At 40.0% G+C, this 25793-nt stretch overlaps 1 protein-coding gene across 1 annotated transcript in view; it reads right to left on the reverse strand.

Annotated features, from left to right (window-relative positions):
• The window catches only part of lrmda (leucine rich melanocyte differentiation associated), a 1032656-nt gene that overhangs the window by 983612 nt on the left and 23251 nt on the right, over positions 1-25793 (reverse strand). Inside the window, exon 2 of the mRNA XM_080215717.1 lies at positions 24064-24164. Coding sequence (XP_080071843.1) covers positions 24064-24164 — 101 coding nt within the window. The remainder of the gene's footprint in view (positions 1-24063; positions 24165-25793) is intronic.

Raw genomic sequence — 25793 nt, forward strand, 5'->3', positions numbered from 1 at the left:
GGTTCGTGACCTCAGACTTTTGTATCTTTTTCCCGAAGGAAGAAGGCAGAAGAGAGAATGTCTGGGGTGCGTGGGGCCCTTATTTATGCTGGCTGCTTTGCCAAGGCAGCAGAAAGTGTACACAGAGTCAGAGTCAATGGATGGTAGACTGGTTTGCATGATGGATTGGGCTACATTCATGACCTTTTGTAGATCCTTGCAGTCTTGGGCAGAGCAGGGGCCATATCAAGCTGTGATACAACTAGAAAAGGATACTTTCTATGGTGCATCTGTAAAAGTTGGAGTCGTAGCTGACATGCCAAATTTCCTTAGTCTTCTGAGAAAGTAGGTGGCGTTGGTGAGCTTTCTTAACGATAATGTCAGATTGGGGGTGGGGGGGGTACCCGGACAGGTTGTTGGTGATCTGGGCACCTAAAAACTTGAAGCTCTCGACCCTTTCTACTTCATACTGATGTAGACAGGGGCACACATTCTCCTTTACACTTCCTGAAGTCAATGACAATCTCCTTCATTTTGTTGGCATTGAGGGGGAGATTATTTTTGCCACATCAGTTCACCGGATTCTCTATCTTATTCCTGTATCTGTCTCGTCATTGTTTGAGATCAGACCGACTACAGTGGTGTCATCAGCAAACTTGAAAAATCGAATTGGAGGGGAATTTGGCCACACAGTCACAGGTGCGTAAGGAGTACAGTGGGGGCCAAGAACACAGCCTTGTGGGGCACTGGTGCTGAGGGCGATCATGGAGTTGTTGCTGTTGGCTATCCTTACTGATTGTGGTCTGTGAGTTAGGAAGTTCAGGATCCAGTCGCAGACGGAGGTGCTGAAGTTCAGGCCACAGAGTTTGGGGATTAGTTTTGTGGGAATAATATAGCGTTGAAGGCTGAGCTACAGTCAACAAATAGGAGTATGACATTGGTGTCCTTATTATCTAGGTGTTCCAGGGTTGAGTGCAGAGCCAGGGAAATGGCGTTTGCTGTGGAACTGTTGTGGTGGTAGGCAAACTGTAGCGGATTCAGGTAGTCCAGGCAGCTAGAACTGACTTATGCCATGACTAACCTTTCGAAGCACTTCATAATGACGGATGTCAGAGCCACCAGTCAATAGTCAGTCATTAAAGGCACACTGCTTGGTTTTTCTTAGGTGTTGTGATGATGGTCATCTTGTAGCAGATAGGGACCTCAGGTTGTTGTAAAGAGAGAGACTGAAGAGGTCTGTGAATACCTCCGCCAGCTGATCCGCGCAAGATTTGAATGCATGTCCAGGTACCCCATCCGGGCCAGTTGCTTTCTGTGGGTTGATCTTCAAGAAAGCTGCTCTGACATCTGCAATGGTGACCCAGATATAGGTTCATCCAGGGTGGAGGGCACTCTTTCATTGACCTGTTGCTCAAAGCGAGTATAGAACGCATTGAGCTCATCAGCAAGAGGTATGTTGGAGCCGGCGATTTTACATGCCTTCATCTTGTAGCCTGTTATGTCTTGCAGATCTTGCCATAGTTGGCAGCTGTCAGTGTGGCTAGCCTGAGAGTCTAGCTTGGTCCAATATCGTCTCTGGCCTCTGATAGATTTCCTTAGATCATATCTAGCTTTCCTGTATTAGGTCAGTGTCGCCTATTTTGACCACCTCAAACCTGGACTTCAGCAAGCAGTGAACATCCCTGTTCATCCATGGTTTCTGGTTGGGGAATACACAGATTTACTTCTTTGGTACAACAGTTTTCTACACACTTAGTGAAGTCAGTTACTGTAGTTGCGTAGTCGTTCAGGCAGATCGCACACTTTTTAAATGCTGACCAGTTCACTGAGTCCAAGCAGCCCCATAGGAGATCATCTGACTCTTCAGACCAACACTGCATACTCTCTTTGATGGATTCTTCCGCTTCAGTTTTTGCCTGTAAGCTAGGAACAGGAGCACAGCCTTGTGGTCTGATTTGCCAAAGTGTGGGCGAGTGATAGAGCTGTAGGCATATTTAATATCTGTGTAGCAGTGGTCCGGATGTTTGGGCCTCTGATGGAGCAGGAGAAACGTTGGTGGTAATGTGATTGTACACTCTTAAACACGGCCTGATTGAAGTCCCCAGCCACAATGAACAAGGCCTCAGGATGTTTCTTCTCAAGGTTATTCGTAGTGGTGTATATTTCATCCAGCACAATCTTAACTTCCACATGGGGTGGGATGTAAAATGCCATCAGGATGACAGAGGAGAACTCCCACGGAAGGTAGTAGGGGGTGGCATTTTAGCATCAAGTATTCTAGGTCTGGGTGCAGAAAGCTGCCAATGTTGCTATGCCTAGGCACCACAAGGTGTTGACTACATTGGTCAACACCTTCTGGCTTGTGTTTACTTCTCTGCTTAAACCAGTGCCTTCATTCCTGGCACCACTGCTGCTCGCAGCTTCCCATCCTAACCAGTAGACTTGTCACTCTGTGCACTTTGTAGCTTCTGAACACCTTGCCCAATGATGACACCATTTTCGGTGCATTTTTAAAAGTGATCTCTGATTTATCTAGCAATTTTCTCTGTATAGCTGCATTGTTTACACCACATACAAATCAGTCCCTTAACATGTTGTTCAATGCTGATCCAAAATCGCAATATTCTGTGATTTGTCTTAGCCTTGATATAAAGGCTGTAATGCTCTCCCCTAGGACTTTTCCCATGGCATTAAATTTGTACCTTTATAATATGACTGAGAGTTTAGAATGGTAATGCCCCTTTGCTCGCTCAAAGACCGAAAATGTTTTTGTACTGCGAGCATCCAGGGATTGTAAAGTTTGGATCAAGTTATATATCTGGGTCCCACATGCAGTCAGCAATGTAACTTTGTTACCGTCTCCCTCTATTTCATAGCACAGAAAAAATATTCCACATGCTTCACAAACTGCACCCAGTCTTCTGTAGCAGTAGTTTTCTAAAGAGAGCCATGTCTACTTTTTCCTATTTTGCCAGCTGGAACCTTTCAGTGCAGAAAGAGGCCATTGAACCCATTAAGCCTGCATCAACAATACTCCCACCCAGGCCCTATCCCTGCAACCCTACATTATTTATCCTGTTAGTCCCCTTGACACTAAGGGCAATTTAGCATGGCCAATCAACCTAACCTGCACATTTTGGACAGTGGGAGGAAACCAGAGCACCTGGAGGGAACCCATGCAGACACAGGGAGAATGTGCAAACTTCCCACAGTCACCCAAGGCCAAAATTGAACCCGGTCCATGGTACTGTGAGGTAGCAGTGCTAACCACTGTGCCACCATGCCATCTCGATTGGACTTGCTCTGCAGCTCTGGCAAACAAACTTTCCTTCAAGTTTTTCATCGTTATCAGGGCAGCTGTCACATTCTTCATCACCAATGTAATAATGTAATAACTGGCAACCAATAGTTGGCTAACAATGGGTTTACTATTTATAACCATATACAGAGTTCTACAATCGATGCGTTCATTCTCAGCTCCACAATCAATCTGGCTGCAAAGGCCCATACTCTGTCCAGAGATCTCTATGCTCATTCCCCACTGAACGATCGGGTCACTTGATCCTTCTGATGCATGGCCCTTAAAGGCGCTAGCTACTACAGATGGTTTTCTGAAATGAAAGAATGTGCAGGGTAATGGGGAGAAAGCAGGGAAATGGCACTAGGTAAATCTGGAAAGCCAATGCTAACACAATGGGCTGAATGGTCTCCTTCAGAGCTGTAACATTACTATGATCTTGAAAGGTTGATTCACATGCCAAGAAAACTACAAGCAAGGTCACAATAATTTAAACTAATCTGTGCTCAGTTGTTGGCATGTGTCCTAGTACACAGGTTGGATGTCATCTGTCAAGAGTAATCCAAACATTAGGCATCAGTTTTTGCGGTCACTGTACTAACTAAATTGAGGCCAAGAGGTCAAGGAGTATGAGAATGGGGGTGATAGAAAAAGAGCTGAAAGAAACAGGCAGAAAAACAAAAGAAGAAGCTGATGCTATTAAGAATGGACAGTTATCCTCAAAACCAAAAACTGTTGTAAGAGTTAAAATTCCATCAGAAAGCACAATGAGCATTCTGTGGTCAGTTTTATGAGGTGAATGCAATGCTTGCAAGTCCCTATTTATTGCTGATCTTGAGTTATGAGTAGGTCCCATTCTTCAGTCCCTATGGTGATGTTGTTCAAATTATAACACTGAAAATGCTATGTCTTCTCCAACCAATGTGGGACGTGTAGCCACAATCTACTTAGGATAAAGATGCTGCTGATCACAATATCAAATTCAAATCCTTGGAATATTGCTATATTAAAGACAAATGTAACTAATACTATGCCTACATTCATTTAAACTAGCTGAACAAAGCTCAGAATTAAGTATAATGGCTCAAGAGACTAGAATAAACCACGTTTTGAATGTGAAAGATAAAAGGACAAAGTGAGGGAAAAATGCATCATTAGCCAAGTACAAATTAGATCATTTGAAGCATGTTAAGAAGAAATAAGCTTCAGACAAAGGACATAGCAGTAACATGCTGGTAATAGGATGTCTAAATCTTTCAACTGTTCTTTTAGTCAAGATAAATGTATTTACGTATTAGAGAGAAAATATAACATAAAAAGTAGTTGTCGTCTGACATGTTTTGGGTTCTTTGTGAAAGTTTAAAAGCAGGCAAGGTGAGTCATGATGGTTGACCATACTGAACAACATGCCTTCAAAACTAAAGCTGAAATGCCATGATCTTGGTATGCTCAAACTCAGTCATCTACTGTGTAAAGAAAATAGGGGCACAAAATCGAGAGACAGGCTAGGATGCAAACATTTGAAAAGGTTTATCTAGGACATACAACATAAATGATTAATACAAATCAAATATTACACTTGACTACACTTAATAAACCCAGAATCACTGTCAAAGGATGGGTAGTAATAGATAATTAAAAAAATAAATGTTCCAAATAAAGTAGGAAAACACTACAAAGAAAGATTTATAGATGAAAGCAACACCTAGGGTTAATAATACCAAAGTTAAGCAGAACTGGTATATTCCACTAAATACCCAATGTCTAGAATTTTGTATAATCCTTAATCAGCTAGACAACTTATCACTAAAAAACTGAACAGAATTAAAATGAGTCTAATTGTCACAATGGCAAACCTAGACAAACGCTAAAGTAAACAGTGACCATTAATACCAAAGGATATTACAGATAACATAATAACCTTTCTGGATGCAATAAAAATATTGATGCTGTCTTAGCCCAATAAATTAAAAATAAGGTTGCAACAAAGGGATGTTGTCTATGAAAATTAACACAAAAAAATCCAGCACTTACTGTTACTCAGATGAACATAGGATTTTGAAGAAGTAGGCCTCTCAATGCTTTGAGCCTGTTCTGCAATTTGATAAGATCACACTCGATCTGCTTATGGTCTTAAACTCCCTTTTGCCACCTGCCCGAAATGAGCCTTGACACCCTTTGTCTAACAAAAATCTGTCTAACTCTGCCCTTAATTAATTCAATGACTCAGTCTTCACTGTTTTGAAGGGAAGAGAAATCCACATACTAATGACCCTTTCTCCTCATCTCTGTCCCAAATGGTAGACCTTGTGATAGAGGTGAAATCAAATGGGATCTGGGGTGAGCTGCTAAGATGGATACAAAATTGGCTTGGGCATAAGGAAGAAGGTAGTAGAGTGGGAGGATACTTCAGTGTTCCACAAGGATCAGTGCTGGGGTCTCTTTGGGGTGATGCAATTTGGAAGATCTACTGCAGAAGGAAAGAATGCAGTAAAATAAATGATAGAGCCCATAGAAATATTAGCATATGAAGGAGCGTCGGCATGCAGCTGCCTGAAAGTGCTGCAGGTGGACAAGGTGGTCAAGAAGGCATATGCTGGCCTTCATTGGTCAGGGCATCGAGTATAGGAATTGGAAAATCATATCACAGCTGTATAAGACTTTGATTAGGCCGCATTTGGTGTATTGTGTACAATTCTGGTCGCCACTCTACCAGAAAGATGTTAATGCATTGGAAAGGGCAAAAAGATTTACCAGGATGTTGACTCGTTTGGAGGACTATGAAGAAATGTTGAACAAACTTGGATTGTTTTAATTGGGAGTGTCAGAAAATGAGGGGCTGACCTAATAGAGGTTTACAAGATTACGACAGGCTTGGATAGATTGGATAGTCAGAATCTTCCCAAGATCGAAGGGTCAATTACTCAGAGGCATGTTTAAAATGAGAGGGAAAGAGCTTAAGAGACACAAGGCACGTTTTTCATACAGTGGTGGGGAATTCTTAGAATGCGCTGCCAGGGGAAGTGGTAGAAGTAGATTCTATAACAAGAGGTTCAAGAGGCATCTGGACAGATACATGACTGGGCAGGGAATAGAGGGATAAGGAGGCGTGAAAATTTTAGATTAGAGAAGCATCTGTGTTGGCACAGACTTGATGGACCAAAGGCCCTGTACCTGTACTATACTTTGTTCTTCATATGTTTTAATAACAATCTTACTCTTCCATACTCCAATGGTATAGGCCCAAACTGGTTAGCCTTTCTTCATAAGAAATGCCCCTCATCACATGAATGATCATATCAATTCATTGCTATTCTGATATTATTCTAATACAGAGAATATCAGACATCCAGATTAAAGGAATTTAAGAAAAGAACAATTGGTTAGGCAATAATGAACAATGCATTAACACTATCTTTTCACTCTGGAAAAACACAACCACAGCCTCCTTGTCCTATTAAGGTGTGAAACTGGCAATAAATTGAGGGAGGAGCTATTATGAAAAATCTAAACTATACTTGGCATTCCATTATGCACGTTATCCAAGACTAAGAATAATTCATATTTTCAAGCACTGAATGATTTGTTTCATCCTGCATTTTCTCACACCATATTCAACTTTAGTGCAGAAAACAGACACAATGAACCATAAAAAGAAAATGTCTTATCATTCAAAAACACAAACATCCCTTAATAAGCAGAAAAAAATTCAAAACATATTCTGGAGAAGACACTCAGCTCATGATACCAAGAATTGCACAACTTTTTGTAAACATGAATAAAAACCAACAATTGGTGGATGATTACAACTTAAACATTCTCAAGAAACCATCTTATTTGCTTATGAAGTGTTGTTTGCTCTGTCAAAAAATTTAGTATATGCCAACAAAATTTACATTTTCTTCTCGGCAATGGGGTAAGCATTAGGTGAAAGTAATCTTAGATGAAATTATTCTTTATCAAATCCCATGTTATATGAAAGTACAAATATCTCAATTTCAGAGAGAGATTTGTATCTCAGTTTTTTTTAAATGGAGGAAAGAATCATCATCTTGGCCTTACTTTTGTCTAAAATTTCAAAAATATAGGAGGATGGACTCAGGTGCTGAGTTTGTCAATATAAACTTACTACTTGTTCTGTTTCCAATACACATAGGTACATGAAGACTAATATGGAACAAAATCCAAAATGTATAATTTTTCAGGTTGTGCAGTAGATAATGCTCCAGCTAAAGAAACCTATTTCCTTGACCTTCACTGTATTGCAAAAGAACAGCTGATATCCTGGTATCCAAATACTTAGTAACAGCTGATCTACAGCATCTCAACTTTCTTTTAAAAGAGATGTATTCTATACAGCTGTTTATACATGGGAGTGTAGAATTTCACTTTATAAAATGTAGCTTATTTTTCATGAAACCTTATGCCTGAAAGAGCAGAAACTATTAGGCAAACTGCTTAAGACTAAAACTGTCATCTAATTCTCACAGTTGTTTTAAGTTAGTTAACAAACCTAACACTATATGTGACTAATAATCATTGTTTAAGTTGAAAGAGAGCAGGATATCCATTTTTAACCCCAATTAACAGGCTTTACAAAATATGAATAAATTTGAATTGTGAATTTTCCTCCCCCACAAAATTATATATTTTAAAAATGTATACAGGGAAAGAGAAGAAGAGTGGGTTTCAGTTTATACTACTGTTGTATCATTTTTGTATATTCCAAATCTAAAGCCTATTTTTAGTGAAAATGCACTTCAAACGATGACTTGGGTAACCAACCCTGCCAAATGTATCAATTACTATGAAGCTTGAATTTCATGACCAACTCTGGTGGTTACACATTGCAATTGACCTAAAATGTGAAAAGTGTCAAATTTAGAAAAATGACCACTGCAACAAATATTTTGAAAGTTGAGCTCATTATCTCGAAGTTATGATTAAGAAATTGCTGTAATAACACAAAACAAATAAAAAGAACAAAACACATTTCATGTGACAGCACAGGACTGCTTTGTTACTTTAAGATTACTATAGAAATTATGAACATATTGTTAACTAAATATAGAAAATGTACTTAGGAATTTCAGCCATTTTCTTCAGGTAGAGCCTACCTACTTTATATATTGCTTTTGCACCACTTCATTTGTGCCGTGCAGCAGCTTGACCTTCGAGGCTTAGATCACACATTAGACCTGAGGGAAACAACTGGCACAAATGTGTTGTTCTACTCCAAACCCAACACCAGGATATGACATACAAATTGAAGTTTCCATAGCACTATCCACCATCTTTGCCTATTACAAACTTGGAGTGAAGCAGCTGATCCTTCACTTCCCCTGAGAAAGCACTACTCTATCAACATTACTTCTGAAGACTTTGACAATCTTCCAGGCTGTAATTCCTAACTATGTTAGGGATTGTGGGTTTTAAACCAAAGAAAAAGGTGTGGTTTGCACACACAAATTCAAAGTAATACACAACAGATTTGCTGAAAGAGATGGTCATTGCACAGAACAGAAACAAACTAAACAGCAACCCACAAAACACCCTAATGATATCACTATTAAATAATGTGACTGGTTCTTAACGTTATCATGGAACTATCTAAAAATATAACACTGTAATTGGCACATATTTTAAAATAGTAATTCAAATGATGCCATGCAAATAAATAACAAATTTACAAAATTGATTTCAAAATGAATTACTTTATGTTAAATGATATCAACTGGACCAGTAGTCAAAACCCAATTATTCAGAAGCACATTAATGCTATAGTATAATTAGAATAAACAATTACAATTTTCAGGCTGGTTTAAAGATATCATCTCAAAATTAACAGGACCAAAAAAAGGGACTGTTAATGCAATATATACACAATATCATATTGTAGCTGCTAAAAAGTCGTTTGAAAAACATAAGCCATCCTAGAACCTCAATTGATAAAATCATTTGATTTTCAAACTTTTAAAGTGCTGATAGATTCCAGCATGCAACCTGGTTTGGTTTGCATTACCATACAAATGATGCTAAAATGCTACAAGATAAAGTTTTTGCATCTTTCCTGAAAGCTTGTTGATATACCTTCAGCAAAATGAAAGAGCAGGTGCAATTTCATGCAATGTTACTTTCAAACCACTGGTTCATTAAAGGTATTAATTCCTTGATGAGTCCATATTTTTTCATGACACACTAGAGTTATATCTCAGAACACAGTTTGGCAATTATTAACATATGACAGAATCAGACCTTAAGTGAATCAATTAAACTACAGTATTCAGAATTTTAAAAGAGATAACTGCTTCAGACTACAATTTTCACACGACAAAGGCGACCATTCAGGTTTCTTTGAAACCTGACAGGTCAAAAAAAAGTGAAACAAAAGCACCTTATAACTATCGTCTCTTCTCTTTACTTGTCAGATCAACTTTACTAGTGTCTCCACTGAAATGGCATCACCGTGCCAACTGCCACAAGATGATTCTTTACGTCTTGACAAAAAAATCTTTTTTCCCTATCTGCTCTGCATTAAAGTGTCACATTTATTGATCAAGCCCTTTCTACAGCCACAGAAGGAAAGCTTTGATGTCCTGATGATAACAAAGGTTAAAATCTGCAAATTAACTACATGCAATGTAAAAAAAAAAGATTTAATGTTCAAAACATCTCAATTTGACTTTGTTACAAGCCCAATGTCCAAAATCCAGCACCCTCAGACTGAGACCGCGCCTTATTAGATTTTCCTGGATTTTGGATTGTCCTCCAGATCAGATGAAAGCAGGCAGGTAATAAACATGCATCTTACTTTCAAATTTCTGAAATGGCCTGAGGTTGTTTCATTTTTTGTTTCCAAGTTCGGTAATCCCTCCTGGGCAGCTGTATTAACCTGTGGTTTGATGAGTTCCTTTATTTAAGCCCAATGTTTAATATCTATGCTTCAGAACGAGGGTGCCAAAAATACCATCCAGTGGTGGCAGATTTCAACGATGCGAGCAGCCATATAACCACATATTTTTCAAATAGCTAGCTGATATTCATTTTTTTGTGTGCTGAGAGAAATGTGTCCAGTTTTTGGAAAATTCCCAATTTCAGGCAGCTAGATTTGAGAAACTGTACCTGCCACAATAATGAAAAACTCCATGGGCTGAATTTTTCCGTCCCATTCAGCATGGAAATTGTAGAGGGCGGGGCAGAAAATTCGGCTGACCATGCAAAGGTCTGTTGACCTCTGGCAGAAATTTCAGGTTTTGGGGCAAGCATGGCCCTAGGATTAAATTTATGAAAATATTCTTTTTTTCATATATTCAGTTGCCATTTATGCATATTACCTGTAGCCGATAAATAGTGAACGTTTTAGAAGTAGAGTTACAAATGCCCACTTTTTCACAACAGTGGAAGATTCTATAATAATTTTCAGGCATTCATGAAATTCAAGACTGCATGAACAATTCGGAAACATTTTTCTTTAGGTTTGGATTGTTGTTCAAGTTTTTAAAAATTGTAAAATTTTAATCTCAAATATTTTCTTTTACCTCTTTTTCTCCCTTTAAATTTATTTCCTCTTATTTCTCTTTCTGTGCCTGACTTGGTATTGAATTCACCCACTCTAATTTTACTTTTCTCCTCATTGTCTGTGATGTTAATTCCACATTCCCCAAGCCCAATAGTTAAGGAGTTGCTTGCTCTGCTCATTCAGAATTCCAAATGCCCTGATATTCCCACTACGATGCTAATAGGTCACACATTTGAGCAATGTGCCATGCAAAAAAAAAATGTAAACCCAAACATGAAAGTACAAGTTTAACTAATACAATTGGATGTTTTGGCACCGTATACTGAGGCCCATATATTAATTTGTACTTTAGTCAGTGACAATGGCCAAGGAATCGCAACATACTAAACATTCAATTTTTAAAATATTTTTGAAAATGTCACATGAAAACATAACATGGGTTTTAAGCGATCAATTAATTTCGAAATTGCAGCAATTGAAGGAATTCTTTTACATATAACTGACATTTCTTCAGCAATTTCAATTTTAGCTGTAGAATTATCTTCAGCCTTAAAAATTACACTCTCCAATAATTAGCATCTAAATATAACTTATTTCCATTAAATTCCCGGGTTTGCTAGTTTAACAGAGGTTCTAACCTGTTTAAATTTATATAGGCTGATGTCTCTACTGAAGTCACAAACTGAAAATTCTTTTACACTTGCCTTAATCTGCACGTAGGGTCATTTCAAAGTTTAAGAGTTTATTATAATTACTCATCATTTCAGTTCATGCTTTGAGTCACCTCAGGTTTAGACACTTGTTTTATAGTTATCACTAGAAACAAATTAAGCTGCATGTTTTTTTTAAATGGAGAAGGATCCTACAAATTAAGCTGCATGTTTTTTTTAAATGGAGAAGGATCCTACTACACAAGCACACCAGAACAGCTGAAAAGAACAAACAAATAAGAGAATTGAAGAACCATTAAGTGCATCAAGTTCAAGACTGAAAACATTCACTACCAATCCTCCAGAGGATAGCACCATAACAAACTTATGGTGCAGAAAGAGGCCACTCAGGCCATCATGTCTGCACTGGCCAAAAAAAAAGTCATTCATTTTAATTACATTTTGTAGCACCTTGTCCATAGCCTTGCATATTCCAAACAGTGCTTCAGGTTTTTATAAGCAGCTTAGTACGCAAGGATATTTTGGCCTTGGAGGGAGTTACGCAAGGATATTTTGGCCTTGGAGGGAGTGCAGAAGAGGTTTACTAGGCTGATACCAGAGTTGAGGGGGTTGAGCTATGAGGAGAGGCTGAATAAACTAGGCTTGTACTCATTAGAGTTTAGAAGAATGAGGGGAGATCTCATTGAGACATATAAGATGATGAATGGGATGGATAGGATAGAGGTGGAGAGACTCTTCCCGCTCAGAAAGGACAGTAAGACTAGGGGGCACAGCCTCAAGATAAAGGGGAGGGGGCGGTTTAGAACAGAGTTGAGGAAGAACTCCTTCACTCAAAGGGTGGTGAATCTCTGGAATTCTCTGCCCGTTGAAGTGATGGAGGCTGCCTTGCTAAATATTTTTAAGACACGGGTTGATGGGTTTTTGATAAGAGAGGGGATTAAGGGTTATGGGGAGCGGGCAGGAATGTGGAACTGAGCCACGACAGATCAGCCATGATCTTATTGAATGGCGGGGCAGGCTCGAAGGGCTAGATGGCCTACTCCTGCTCCTATTTCTTATGTTCTTATTAGTACATATCAAAACAAGTGTTCTGCAAGTACCATGTTCCCCCTCAGGTGAGGGACAGATCATGGAAAGGTCTGTTGACCTTGGGCAGGATTTTACAGTTCTGGGTTAAGTGAGGCTGTAAAATCCCACCCCATGTCTCAATTATCTCAAAATCTCAAGTAACACATCAGCAGTGGAAAAGGAACAACCTGAAAAATTATCAGGAGGCTATAGCTGGAACATATCTGGGCGTTCCAATTACAAAAGCTTCTGTATGAGGAACATTCATGAGAATTTCTAAATTTTCCTTGATGCAAAAAAAATCAAAAGATGATGTGTGGTTTGAAAAGGAACTTGCAGGTGGTAATGCTTCTGCTGCCTTGTCCTTCTTGGGTGTAGAAGCTGTGTATTTGGAAAGTGCTGTTGAACAAGCATTGGTGAGTTGCTGCAACACATCTTATACATAGTAGATGTCGCTGCCGCTGTGTTTCAGTGGTGGAGGGAATGAATGTTTCAAGTGATGGAAGGGGTGCCAATCAAGCAATCTCCTGTGCCCTGGATGATGTTGACTTACTTGAGTGTTATTGGAGCTGCACTCATCCATATAAGTACAGTATATTCCATTAAACTCCCAACTTGTGCCTTGTACACAGTGGACAGACTTAGGAGAGTAACTTGCCTCCTGACTCCTTAAAGAATTTCCAACTTCGGACCTGCTTGTGTAGTCACAATACTTAGAAATCTGTTCCACTTCAGTTTCTTGTCAATGGTTACCCCTCAGATGCCAACTGGGTTGGGGGGGGTGTAAGAGGGTAAGATTCATCAATAGTAGTGCCATTGGATGCCAAGTGGAGTTGATTGGATTCTCTCTTGTTGGAGATGGTCATCATTTTTCAGCACTTGTGTGACATACATGTTACCTGGCAACTTCCAGCCCAGGCTTGAATGTTGTCCAGGTCTTGCTATATATGGACATAGTCTATTTCAATATCGGAGAAATGGCGCTGAACATTGGAATCATCAGCAATAATCCCCATTATTGAGCTTATGACAGAGGGAAAGTCATTGATGAAGCAGCTGAACATCTTTGTATGTTCTTCAGTGTATGGAGCAACCTCAAACAGAATCCTCTACAATGTAATAATGTCATGAGGTGTCATTGACTATTACTGTTATGGTGACTGGAATATATCAATCCTAGATTTTCAAAGCTGATGCAAATATTTTCATGATGTGGATGTGCCGGCATTGGACTGGGGTAAACACAGTAAAAACCTGGTGTTGTCAGACTTTTTACTGCAAATATTTTCCCCAGCAACGCTGTCAGCTTAATTTCTAGTTTTTGCCAGTTGCATAGCATAGAATGCAATTCAGAGTAACATTGTAATCAAAGATGAAATTCTGACAATCTTAGAAAGTATTTTGCATTCTTACTAGATTTGTTGGACATCATTGGGAAACTTTGGACTACAAAAGTACCTGCCCTCATCAAGAGGCTTTGGGCAAAATATTGGTTTTGTGACAAAGAATGACTGGAAATTCAGTTGGCAGATGGCACAATTACTTAGAATGCAAGTTTCTGTGAAATGAAGATATTGCTGACCACCTAACTTGGCATTGAGTCTGAGGCTGCCCTAATGCAAAGTCAACAACATGCATCTTTTGCCATGCAAAAACACTGAAGTTAAAATCTACTTTGATACTTACCAATATTGTCTTATTGTGAAGGAATGCTGTTTCATAGTTGAAGGCTCACAGCTATGAGGTTGGATTGTACTATTGTATACCATGAAGCTTTGTGTATCATTAGCACAATGAAATAGCATAAATAGCTTCTATTAATTTTCATTATGTCCTCAGCTCAGATTTCTCTGCACCTACATCCTCATTCAACATCATCTTCCACATAAACTTTGCAATCATGAGGTCTTCTGATCCTTGGTATTTTCACAGTTGATTTCCTCACTTCCTTGCTTTTCTCAATACCACTTCCCCATCCCAACCTCCAACTTCTTTACTTGTCCCTGAAAAAAAATTACCCTCATTTACCTTTACAACATTGTCCTGAGGTCACACATTTCTCTTCTCATCCATCCCAAACATTGTGCTTGCTAACAATAGTCCAATAGGGTCCTTTACCTCTGTCATAATCATCCCCACCAATTTCCTCCTTTTGTACTTATTACTGCATCCATAAGTCTAAGTTATTGCTCCTCACCAGTTACAGCTGGACAACATCAATAAATAATGCATCTCCCATAATTGTTGTGTACCAGTTTTGATGGGGGACCATGGGCAAGGACAATCCCAAATTCCTACCCCGAATGACAGATTTGTTCTTTGACCCCTTGTTCTATTCCATCCATTCTTACCAAAATGTTAAATATGCAAAGATTATCAACTTCAACTTGAAGATCATGACTGTATACCCAGTTGTCTCAGTTTCCACCACTTTCCTGACCTTTCTTGCCCACACCATACACCTCACTTTACTGCATAGTTGTTTCTTCCATCCCAATTTAGGGAAAGCTCCACACCCAAACAGCACAATCTCAGAGAAAAAGATTTATTTTCCAGCAGATTGACGTCCCTGCCCTCAGCAAGGGTAAAAGAGAGGCACTTCTCCCAAAAAGCAACTGAACTCGAGTTCTCCATGTAAGCCTAGCTGTACCCAGTCATATCATATCCGTTAATCAACATACTCTGTAATATCCCGGAGAAAACACAAAATAGCAGACCCCTGAATTAATTCAGATTAGAACAAACATTGTAGCAATTAGGATCAATTATGCTGCTGCATTAACAACACAGGGCTGCTGTACGCTGACAGGATAGCTCCAATTAAAAAAAAACAAACAAATACAACAGATTCTGCACAAAAATGACAAATAGATTTCTTAAAGGCACAGTGTCATCACACTGTTGAGCAAGCTTCTTTTCTAACTCCAGAGTTGGAATTTAAATTCCAGATTGAGTGAGTCTTAAACATTTCAAAATAAGGGGGAACAGTGCAGAAGGATCTGAATAGGTGAGGGGATTGGGCCCAAAAAGAGAGATATTATTTAAAGGTACATGCATGAAGTTGTAGAGGAGGCATTAACAGTAGGAATACAAAATAAATTGCAACAGAGGAGATGAAACAAGATAGCATTAAGACCTGAATGCTTAGTGAAAAATCATCAGCAAAAAAAGGTGTGCTGGTGATGAAAAATATAAAATCAGATCCTTTACAGCACTGTGCACAATGCCAGGAACTCTTAAGAGTTGTGAGCTTCTTGCTTTGGAGCATGTACAAAAAATGACAAGTGTTGATAAAAGGAAAAAAAGAAGAATGCTTACAGTACATCTGAAAAAAGGTGGTTTTGCCAATGATCTTTGCCAGCTTTAAAAACAGAAAATGATTCACAATTAAAATAAATCTAAAAGAACAGGACCCAAATTCAGGATTAGGTGAATAGAAGGGTACACAAAATTAAGGTGTAACTTTTTAAAACATAAGACTCAATAACTAGAATAGGATTAGAATAACAATGGATTTATTTTACCAATGTGATGGAACTGCATATGCAGGCTGACTTGTGATGTGCCAGCCTCTCTTGATATGTGAACATATGATAAGATGCTAATGCAACAGCGCTCATTCTTATCTGTTAGAATGTAACACTCGTTTGTTAAGAGTTCCTGGCACTGTGCAGTGTTCTAAAGGGGTCAAAGATTTTGTGCTTGATCACTCAACATTTATGAGGATCAGATTTATAATCGGAATAGCATTCAGAGCAGAATTGGGGAATGGTGTAAATTTCAACAGGGTGCTAGATAATATTTCGATTGGGCTTTGAAGGATATGAGCAATGAAGTGGAAAATGGCACTATCCTGGAGACTGAGCCTATGTCCCAAAGATCACTGGTTTCAAGTGGAAGAGCAGTTTGAATGATTAGTTAACATCTACTGATGTATTATCAGTAAAGTGTCTTATAGTCATAACATAAGAACATAAGAAATAGGAGGAGTAGGCCATCTAGCCCTTCGAGCCTGCCCCGCCATTCAATAAGATCATGGCTGATCTGTCGTGGCTCAGTTCCACATTCCCGCCCTCTCCCCATAACCCTGTCGTGGCTCAGTTCCACATTCCCGCCCTCTCCCCATAACCCTTAATCCCCTCTCTTATCAAAAACCCATCAACCCGCGTCTTAAAAATATTTAGCGAGGTAGCCTCCACCACTTCAACGGGCAGAGAATTCCAGAGATTCACCACCCTTTGAGTGAAGAAGTTCCTCCTCAACTCCGTTCTAAACCGCCCCCCCTTTATCTTGAGGCTGTGCCCCCTAGTCCTACTGTCCTTTGAGCGGGAAGAGTCTCTCCACCTCTATCCTATCCATCCCATTCATCATCTTATATGCCTCAATGAGATCTCCCCTCATTCTTCTAAACTCCTAACGAGTACAAGCCTAATTTATTCAGCCTCTCCTCATAGCTCAACCCCCTCAACTCCAGCATCAGCCTAGTAAACCTCCTCTGCACTCCCTCCAAGGCCAAAATATCCTTGCGTAAGTACGGCGCCCAAAACTGCACACAGTACTCCAGCTGCGGCCTCACCAATGCCCTATACAGCCGCAGCAAGACCTCCCTACTTTTATATTCAATCCCCCTCGCTATGAAGGCCAGCATCCCATTAGCCTTCCTGACCACCTGCTGCACCTGCAAGCTGGGTTTTTGCGACTCATGCACAAGGACCCCGAGGTCCCTCTGCACCATCGCCTGCTGCAGTTTTTCACCACGTAAGTAATAATCCTTCCTACCATTATTCCTACCAAAGTGGACCAACTCGCACTTGCCAACATTAAATTCCATTTGCCAGTTCCTGGCCCATTCGCCCAGCCTATCTAGATCCTTCTGTAGACTCTCCACACCCTCCGTGCAATTTGCCGTTCCACCAATCTTGGTGTCATCAGCAAATTTCGACACCATACACTCGGTTCCCTCCTCCAGATCATCTATATAAATGGTAAATAGCTGAGGCCCCAGCACCGACCCCTGGGGCACTCCACTAGTCACCAACCGCCAATCCGAATAGAACCCATTGATCCCCACACTCTGCCTCCTATTTGACAACCAATCCTCTATCCACGCTAACACCCTACCCCCAACTCCACGTCCTCTGACAGGTCAGTCACATCGAAGTAATTTACCAGGAGGTTTCCATGAAAATGGTCTTTTTTTGCCTACATGGGTTTGGATTCAGCAGTGATTCAAGGTGGAGAGATGACAGTTGGTGTTCAAGGTTACACATTCTAACAGATAAGAATGAGTTGGTTTAGCATCTTATCATCTGCTCACATATCAAAGGTGGCTGGTATATCACAAGTCAGCCTGCATATGATGTTCCATCACATTGGTAAAGTATGTCCACTGTTATTCTAATGTCATTTGAATAAAGAAACTCAGGCTTGAGACAAGAACTGTTAGATGCTGTTAGATGAATGAACTATACATAAACACATATAACCAGGATTCTCCAAAAAAAATTCCGTCCACAATTTGTGTGGAAACATGATTTAAGCAGGATTTTCAGGTTTAATTTACGAATTCTGAGCACAGCAGAGTGCCTCAGTGGGATTCTCTCTGAACATCAGAGGACGGGGCTATTCCCATCAGACAGGCCAGCAGCGAAGCGCTGAGCAGGCCACCACACATGCACTGCCCTGTCAGCGCCAAGATCGGTACACATGCAGTGGCCCTACACTGCCAACCTCCTCATCGCTGGCCAGCCTCGGTGTCTCCCTATCACAGCCCTTCCAACTGTCCCCCCAGTTGCTGGCCAGCCCCATGACCCCCCACCATTGTGTGACTCTCCAATCAGTGACTCCTGGACTTCTCCAGGCCAGCCCCAATGTCTTGTTCCAATTCTCTTCTCTTTCCACCACCACACCCCCCTCCCCCGGATGTCCAGCCTGGATCCCCATCATCCCTTCATATCCTAGTGCAGAGTGGCACTGGGTCCACCTCCGCCCCCCGAATGACCCCACAAAAGGCCCCACCTCCTCTGCAATGCCTGATGTCTGGTCTGCAGTGCCAAGGTACCCCTTAATCATTGCCAGTGCTGGGGCCAGGCTGGCACTACCCAAGGGGCACCTCTCTTACCCCGATCTCTGGGTTGGGAGGCGGCTTCAATGGCTTCTCTCCAGCAGAGGCCAGCCGCCTGTTCACCTTTAGTGGGGAACAGTTGTAAACCCCACTGGAGTGAACTATCCTGGCAGAGGGATGGGGTTGGGGGGTTTGGAAAGGAGGAGATGCTAGTGGGTCCAGATACTTCAGTCCCAGACTGGCTAATGACATTGAAATGTTTATTTAAATATTGAAAATCAGCTCTCACATCAATTTCCAGCACACAGCTGATGATCAAAGACTCAGCCGGAAACACACAGAGGCCAAGGTGCCCAGTAGTGAAGCCCACGAAATGGCATCCGCTGTATTTCCCAGCCCATTGCTCAATTTACCCCCATACCTACTTGATTGTGCAGAGGCACAAGCAGATACTATTGTAGCATTAAACTTTCAATGAGTATAATCAAATGAAGTGCATTGTGTGTCAATGCTTTGACACAAAAGACAGTTAGTTACAACACATTCTCACAGTTTAATATAAGCTATAGTACTACTTAAGTTGTGTTTTTTTCTAGCAAGGCCTCAGCCATGTTGGTCAGGTATTTATCAACTAATTTTTTATTTGTTCAAGGGATTGCTGGATAGGCCAGCACGTATTGCCATTCCAAATTGCCATTAAGGTGGTAGCGAGCTGCCTTCTCAAACCACTGCAGTTCATGCGGTCTAGATATACTCACAGGGAGGATTTTGATCCAGCAACAGGGAAGAAACCACAATACATTTGTCCAAGTCAGGATGGTGAATGACTTGGGAGGAGAACTTCTAGGTGATGGTTGTGGTCCCAACGTACCTTCTAGATAGTAGTGGTCCTCGGTCTGAAGGATGCTGTCTTTAAGGAGCCTTGATGAATGCCTGCATCTTGTAGATGATACACACTGCCGCCAACATGCATCAGTGGTGGAGGGAGCAAGGAGGTTTGTGAATGGGGTGTCAGTCAGATTAGTTGTTTTGCCCTGGATAGGATCAAGCTTCAAGTGTTATTGGAGCTACACTCATCCAGACAAGTGGAGAGCAACAATCACATGTTGACCTGTGCCTTGTAAGATACTGGACAAACTCTGGGGAGTCAGGAGGCGAGTTACTTGCCATAGGATCCCAAGCCTCTGGCCTGCACTTGTAGCAATTGTGTTTATATAGCTAGTCCAAGTTTCTGACTGACGGTAACCCCCAGGACTTTGATATCAGGGGATTCAACGAATGTTAAGAGGAGATGGTTAGATCCTTTTTTCTGGAGATGGTCATTGCCTGGCACTTGCGTGATACAATTGTTACTTGCCACTTGTTAGCTAAAGCTGGAATATTGTCCAGGTCTTGCTGCATCTGGACATGGATAGCTTGAATATCTAAGATGTGAATGGCACCAAACATTGTGCAATCATCACTTCTGATGGAAGGAAGATCATTGATGAAAACAGCTGAAGTTGGTTGCATTTAAGACACTAGCCTGAGAAATTCCTGCAGTAATATCCTGCAGCAAGATGGAGCCCTCCAACAACTATAATAATTTTCCTTTGTGCTTGGTTTGACTCAAACCAGCAAAGAATTTCCCCCCATTTCCCATCAAATCCAGTTTTACTACAGCCCTTTGATGCCACATTCAAATGGTCAGATGCAACCTTCATGTGAAGTGCAGTCACTCATCTCACCTCTGGAGTTCAGTTCCTTTGTCCATATTTAAACCAAAGCTGTAATGAGGTAGCAACCAAGTAACCCTGGTGGAACTCAAACCAAGCGTCAGTAAGCAGGTTATTGCTAAGCAAGTGCCATTGGATAGCACAGTTGACGACACTGACTGGTATCTCTCAGTCCACTTTCTCAGGGAGGTGTCTATATACTAACTAGTGTAATTTTCCACATTGCTGGATAGATGCCAGTATCATAGCTGTACTGTAACAGCTTGGTGGGGTGCAGGAAATTCTGGAACACATCTTCAATACTACTGTCAGGGTTCCTAGTCTTTACGGTGCCCTGTGCCTTCAGCAGTTTTTGGTATCATGTGGAAGTTGGAATGGGACAGAAAGAGAAATTGAAACAAAGTGAGTTATCTTTGTAGTCAAGGTGGCTCCAACATGGTGAAGAAAAACTGAAAACCAGTCAATCATTCTGCTGTGGCAGACTTTGTAATCAGAGACCTAAATCAGGCAGGTCCTGTTCAACGTACTATTGATTGGCCAGTTAATCTAACTTAATGCCAGCTGGAGGGATAGGCCCATCACTTAACTGGAACATTTTAGAGCAGGTACTTTACTTTTCCATAGATGTCCTAGTGTATCAGAACTTATCCCCATTCCTCTGACTTTCAGATAGCCATACAAGCCAATACCTTAAGAGGTAGGGTAGTCCTTCCTGGAGAAAATTGTTAGATCTTAAGACAACAAGGTATGCATTACATCTGGCTAAACTGCACCAACAGTGTCATGTAATTGCCAGGCCCCAAGTCTTGCCAAATTTCATATATATTATCACAGCTTAAATAAAGTAGGTGTGTTGCAGAGATAGAATCCTACAGTGCAGGAGGCTGCCATTCGCTCATCGAGTCTGCACCGACCAAAAGCCCAATCCCCATAACCCCACACATTTACTCTAGCTAGCCCCCCGACACTAAGGGGCAATTTAGCACTGCCAATCCACCTAACCCGCATATTTTTGGATTGTGGGAAGAAACCGGAGCACCCAGAGGATACAAGGAGAATGTGCAGCCTCCACACAGACAGTGACCCAAGCCAGGAATCAAACCCAAGTTCTTGGCACTGAGACAGCAGTTCTAACCACCGTGCTGCCCGATTTTTGTTTTTAAAACTATAACTATTTATGTATCCCAGAATGTACCACTGTGGCTAGCTGCAGTGTTGGAACAGGAAGATAGCATGCACACTGTACCATGCAACTGGAAATTTGACTTGTATGGATTTCTCAGCTGGATTTGCAGAATCTTGAGCATAATGAATCTCTTGGGAGGTTAGACACATGACTGACCAAAACAATAACTATACTATATTAATCACTGTACCAATGACTTGGATTCTTAAGCATCTGCATATATTTTCAGTTATGATACAATGAGTTTCCATTATGTGAATATGAATTGAGTTATTTTTGCAATGGTGTTACTGCGAACGCTGTATGCCATAACATTTCATCAAACATTCTTCCTGAATTCTGAACATATTTCACCATTTTGTAAATTACATGAAGAAACCTTGACTTTTCACAGTGGCACATTACAATGGTATAGTGGAGCCAGAGGTTTCTAGTAATGCATGCAAACAACAAAACATCACCACCTACAGTTTTGCAAGTATAGTTGTAGGGCTTTCAGTGCTGCACTCTGTTTGAAAAATATCATCCACATTACAACCTACTGAATTTGAGAGCTTCCAAATGACATATTCCAAGTACCATAAATAAACTTAGCTGCATTCTCACTGGCAAAATAATTGATCATTCTGCAAGCATTCTTATCGAGTCTGGAAAATTTCTGTGATGTTATTACATGCTATTGACAAGAAACTTTGAGCTTTCTTCATTTACTAGCTCCATCGTCCTGCACTGAAAATAGGCCAACTTCCTTTTAACTATGAAAGTGTTCATGTCTCACCAATGACAATGGCATATCAGTATCTCAAATGTGGAAGAACAAAAATCCACAAATACTACAGGCACAAAAGGACTTGAACACAATTGGGAAAAAAACCTGGAGTTCATGGAAACAATTTTTTCTTCTATAAGAATGAACAGCTATTGAATTATTTGCTCAGTTTTCAAATATTTCCAATATGTAGCACATGACCCTAGAAATGATTGTTACCAACATCAGTCAATGAATACAGGCATATGTTATTCCTCAGTCTATTTAAAATGAGTCACTGCCTGCACTAAAGTAGCTCATGATAGAGTGCGTAAGAACAAAAAGGCAGAAGAGTAGGCCATTTGGCCCCTCAAGCTTGCTCTGCCATTCAATAGGATCATAGTTAATTGGATTATGTCCTTAACTCTGTTTTTCTGCCTGTCATCCACCACCCCTAGCCCTTGATTCATTTGTCAATCAATCTGTCTAATTCAGCCTTGAATATATTCAATGACCGAAGCTCCATTGTTCTCCGAGGTAGAGAATTCCAACAATTCACAATCCTCAGAAGAAGTGCCGCCATATCTCAGTCTTAAATGGGAAAGCCTTTGGTTTAAAACCAACTCCTAGTTCTAGATTCTGACCCATCCCCTGCCAAAGGGAAACATTAGCATCCACCCTGTCATCTTCCCTCAAAATCTTATGTTTCAGTAAGATCACTCTTATTCTAAACTCCAATAAGTCTAGACCAAGCCTGCTCAACTTTTCCTCATAAAAGATAGCTTCTTCATTCCAGGATTCAGCCTCGTGAACCTTCCCTGAACTGCTTCCAAAGCAAGTGTCCCTCCTTTAGTACGTTGATGAAAATTATGCACAGGATACTTAATAATTTAAGAAGCAACTAAGTAATAAAAATGCTGTGTGTTCTCTTAAATAATAGTCAGTGTTAACATTAATACCAACTTGTGAATGTATGTGTGCATAAACGCAGTAAGGGCAGTAATTAACATGTTCCCAGATAAAAAATACTTAAACAGGTACTTCAAACAGCTTTACCATGCATACAGTGTAGGCAACTTTTATATGTTCCCATTCACATGAGCAGAAAAAGTCCACCATTAACCTGATGATGGTCCAGCCTCAATTGAATAGAAACTTCACACAAAGCAGCAAATTGTTAGCTTGGCAATGGGTCAAAGTAGAAAATCCGGTGGCCCATCCGCAGAGCTTAAGAGAATTCAAAATTTCTTCCTATAACCCAGCAATCCACCACAAACTTGATTTTTAGTCTCAACTTAGGAGACACTGATGTAGCTATTCAGTGCAAGTGGATGGATATGCAGTGCCACACATTTGGAAGTCATAAATGCACTGATGACCTCAATTTAAATATATTATGAGCCCATACTCCCCATTTTAACGTTGTCTCAAAATTGCAGCATGCCAGCAGAAAGTTTATGCTTTGCAATTTTTGCATCAAACTTTCATTTTTTGGCAGGAACAGAGTGATAGCACTCTCCGCAGTGTTCCAGTCACAAGGACAATCTAGAGTTGGCATTGCAAATACAAAACATTCAATGATCAAAAGTAGAAAGCATGTCAAGGTACATATTATAATAATTAAACTATACGAAAACTCCATTGGCCTACAACAAAATTGACATTAGTTGCTATTAGCTCCATACATTGCAAATAGTAGACAACATAAGGAAATGCTATTATGGAATAAAGATGTTCTGTGTTGAATTTAGACAGTGATATTTTTACATTTTTAGATATAGAGCGGAGCTATTTTGCTTATTGATTGTACCTTACCGTAGTAAATTGAAACTAAGATCTAGACGCTTTGTGAAATGTCCATACTTCCTGCCAAGAAATTCTGGAACACCTTCATAGTCTTGACCAATACAAGAAACCTGTACAAAACATATGTTGAAATAAAATGTTGAATAAAAGGAGGAAACAAACAAATCACATTAACCTTCCACAAAGACATTTTTTGCATGTTTCAATTGAATAGCACTTCAAGAATAATATTCTGGATATAGATATCAGCATTTATATTTACCCATAAGCTCTGCAAAATGGTTCACAATATTAATGACACTGCAGTTGGCAAAATTTTATAAAGAAGAAGCGCATCTCAGTTTTAATCTGCTCGATCTTCAGAGTCTTTTTAAAAAAACAAAAATCGCTATTTCCCCAAGATCTTTCGTTTTTAATTCCCATTTCCAGTGCAGGCAGCTCCATCAAAAGTTCAGTTCAAAAGGTTATTGGAATGAATTGCTCAAAATGCAAGATTCTTTTCTTGTTGAAACAGTTGACTAAGCTTCAACAGCTGGTAAATTTCAGCTGTCTTTTGATTACACAAACACAAAAAACGTGGCTATCAGTTTTAGCCACGATAATTTGGTTCAGTCACATATTTACTACATTTTAAAATAGATGGGAAAATGGAATAGGCACAATTTCCAATGCAAGATATAATGGTAATTGTTACTCCTGTAATATGTCAACCTGCACATCACTTCATAGAAGACACAGGTCTGCTTCTGGAAACTGCCTTATTGCTGCGAACACAAGTTAAGTGTTGGAAGAACTGCTCAAATTTAATACCATGGAATTATAATTGATTAGTTTTGTATAAACAGAAAAATATGAAAATCCTGGAAATCTGGATAAAAACACACTAGCACTTAGAGAGAAAAAAAACATTTCAGTAAATTTAATCAGCTTAAAAACAAAACCATGCCCCAATCCACAGAACAGTTACAGTGGAATGTTTAGCACACCTACTTACAATACAATTATAACAATTACATTCCTTCAGTTTTCACAAAATGAGAAATGCAAAGACTTTACCAGGCTCCCTAAATTCTTTATCAGTTAAGGGAGTCAGCAGCTGAGCCAAAGAGTTCCAGGAGCTTCCAAGTTCAACCTCTAGGCTGCATTGTGGTTAATCTCAGCTGAAGCAGCAGTGGAATATCTTCACTTGGCCTCAGTCCACAGAGGCAAATCTTCCAGGATTCCTGTTGTATTACCTATTGCTACATTAATATAAAACAAAGCTGAAGGACAGGGACAGATGTTGAACAGAGTTTTAATGGAGACTTATTGTTACATCAGCTTACATCTATGAACTATGCAAGAGTTCTAAACCATGTGGTATTTCATCATTTCCTGTGATGACATACATATTAGCATAAATATATATTGACAAATATATTTAGCTTACTAACAATAGAGTTACAACATCCCCCTTTCCAAAGTAACAACTCCATAATGGTATAACACAAATATGAATAACCCTTTATGAAGATCAAAAATACCACTACTTCATATTTACAAAATACATTCAACTGTAAAAGAAATTTGGAACAATCCTTGTCTAAAATTGTCAAAGTTTGGAACTGTCACTGATTCAACCAAACCTGTTGAAAACGGCATATAGGTGTGTCTCAAACTGCTATCCACTCCTTCAGAGGAATCTGTTTGGGAGGATTGTCCTCAGTTGTTGGTGTGCTGCTTGTTGTTTCTTTATCTAC

This window comes from Carcharhinus amblyrhynchos, chromosome 31 (genome assembly GCF_965287045.1).
Source record: "Carcharhinus amblyrhynchos chromosome 31, sCarAmb.v2.hapA, whole genome shotgun sequence".
Taxonomy (NCBI): Eukaryota; Metazoa; Chordata; class Chondrichthyes; order Carcharhiniformes; family Carcharhinidae; genus Carcharhinus; species Carcharhinus amblyrhynchos.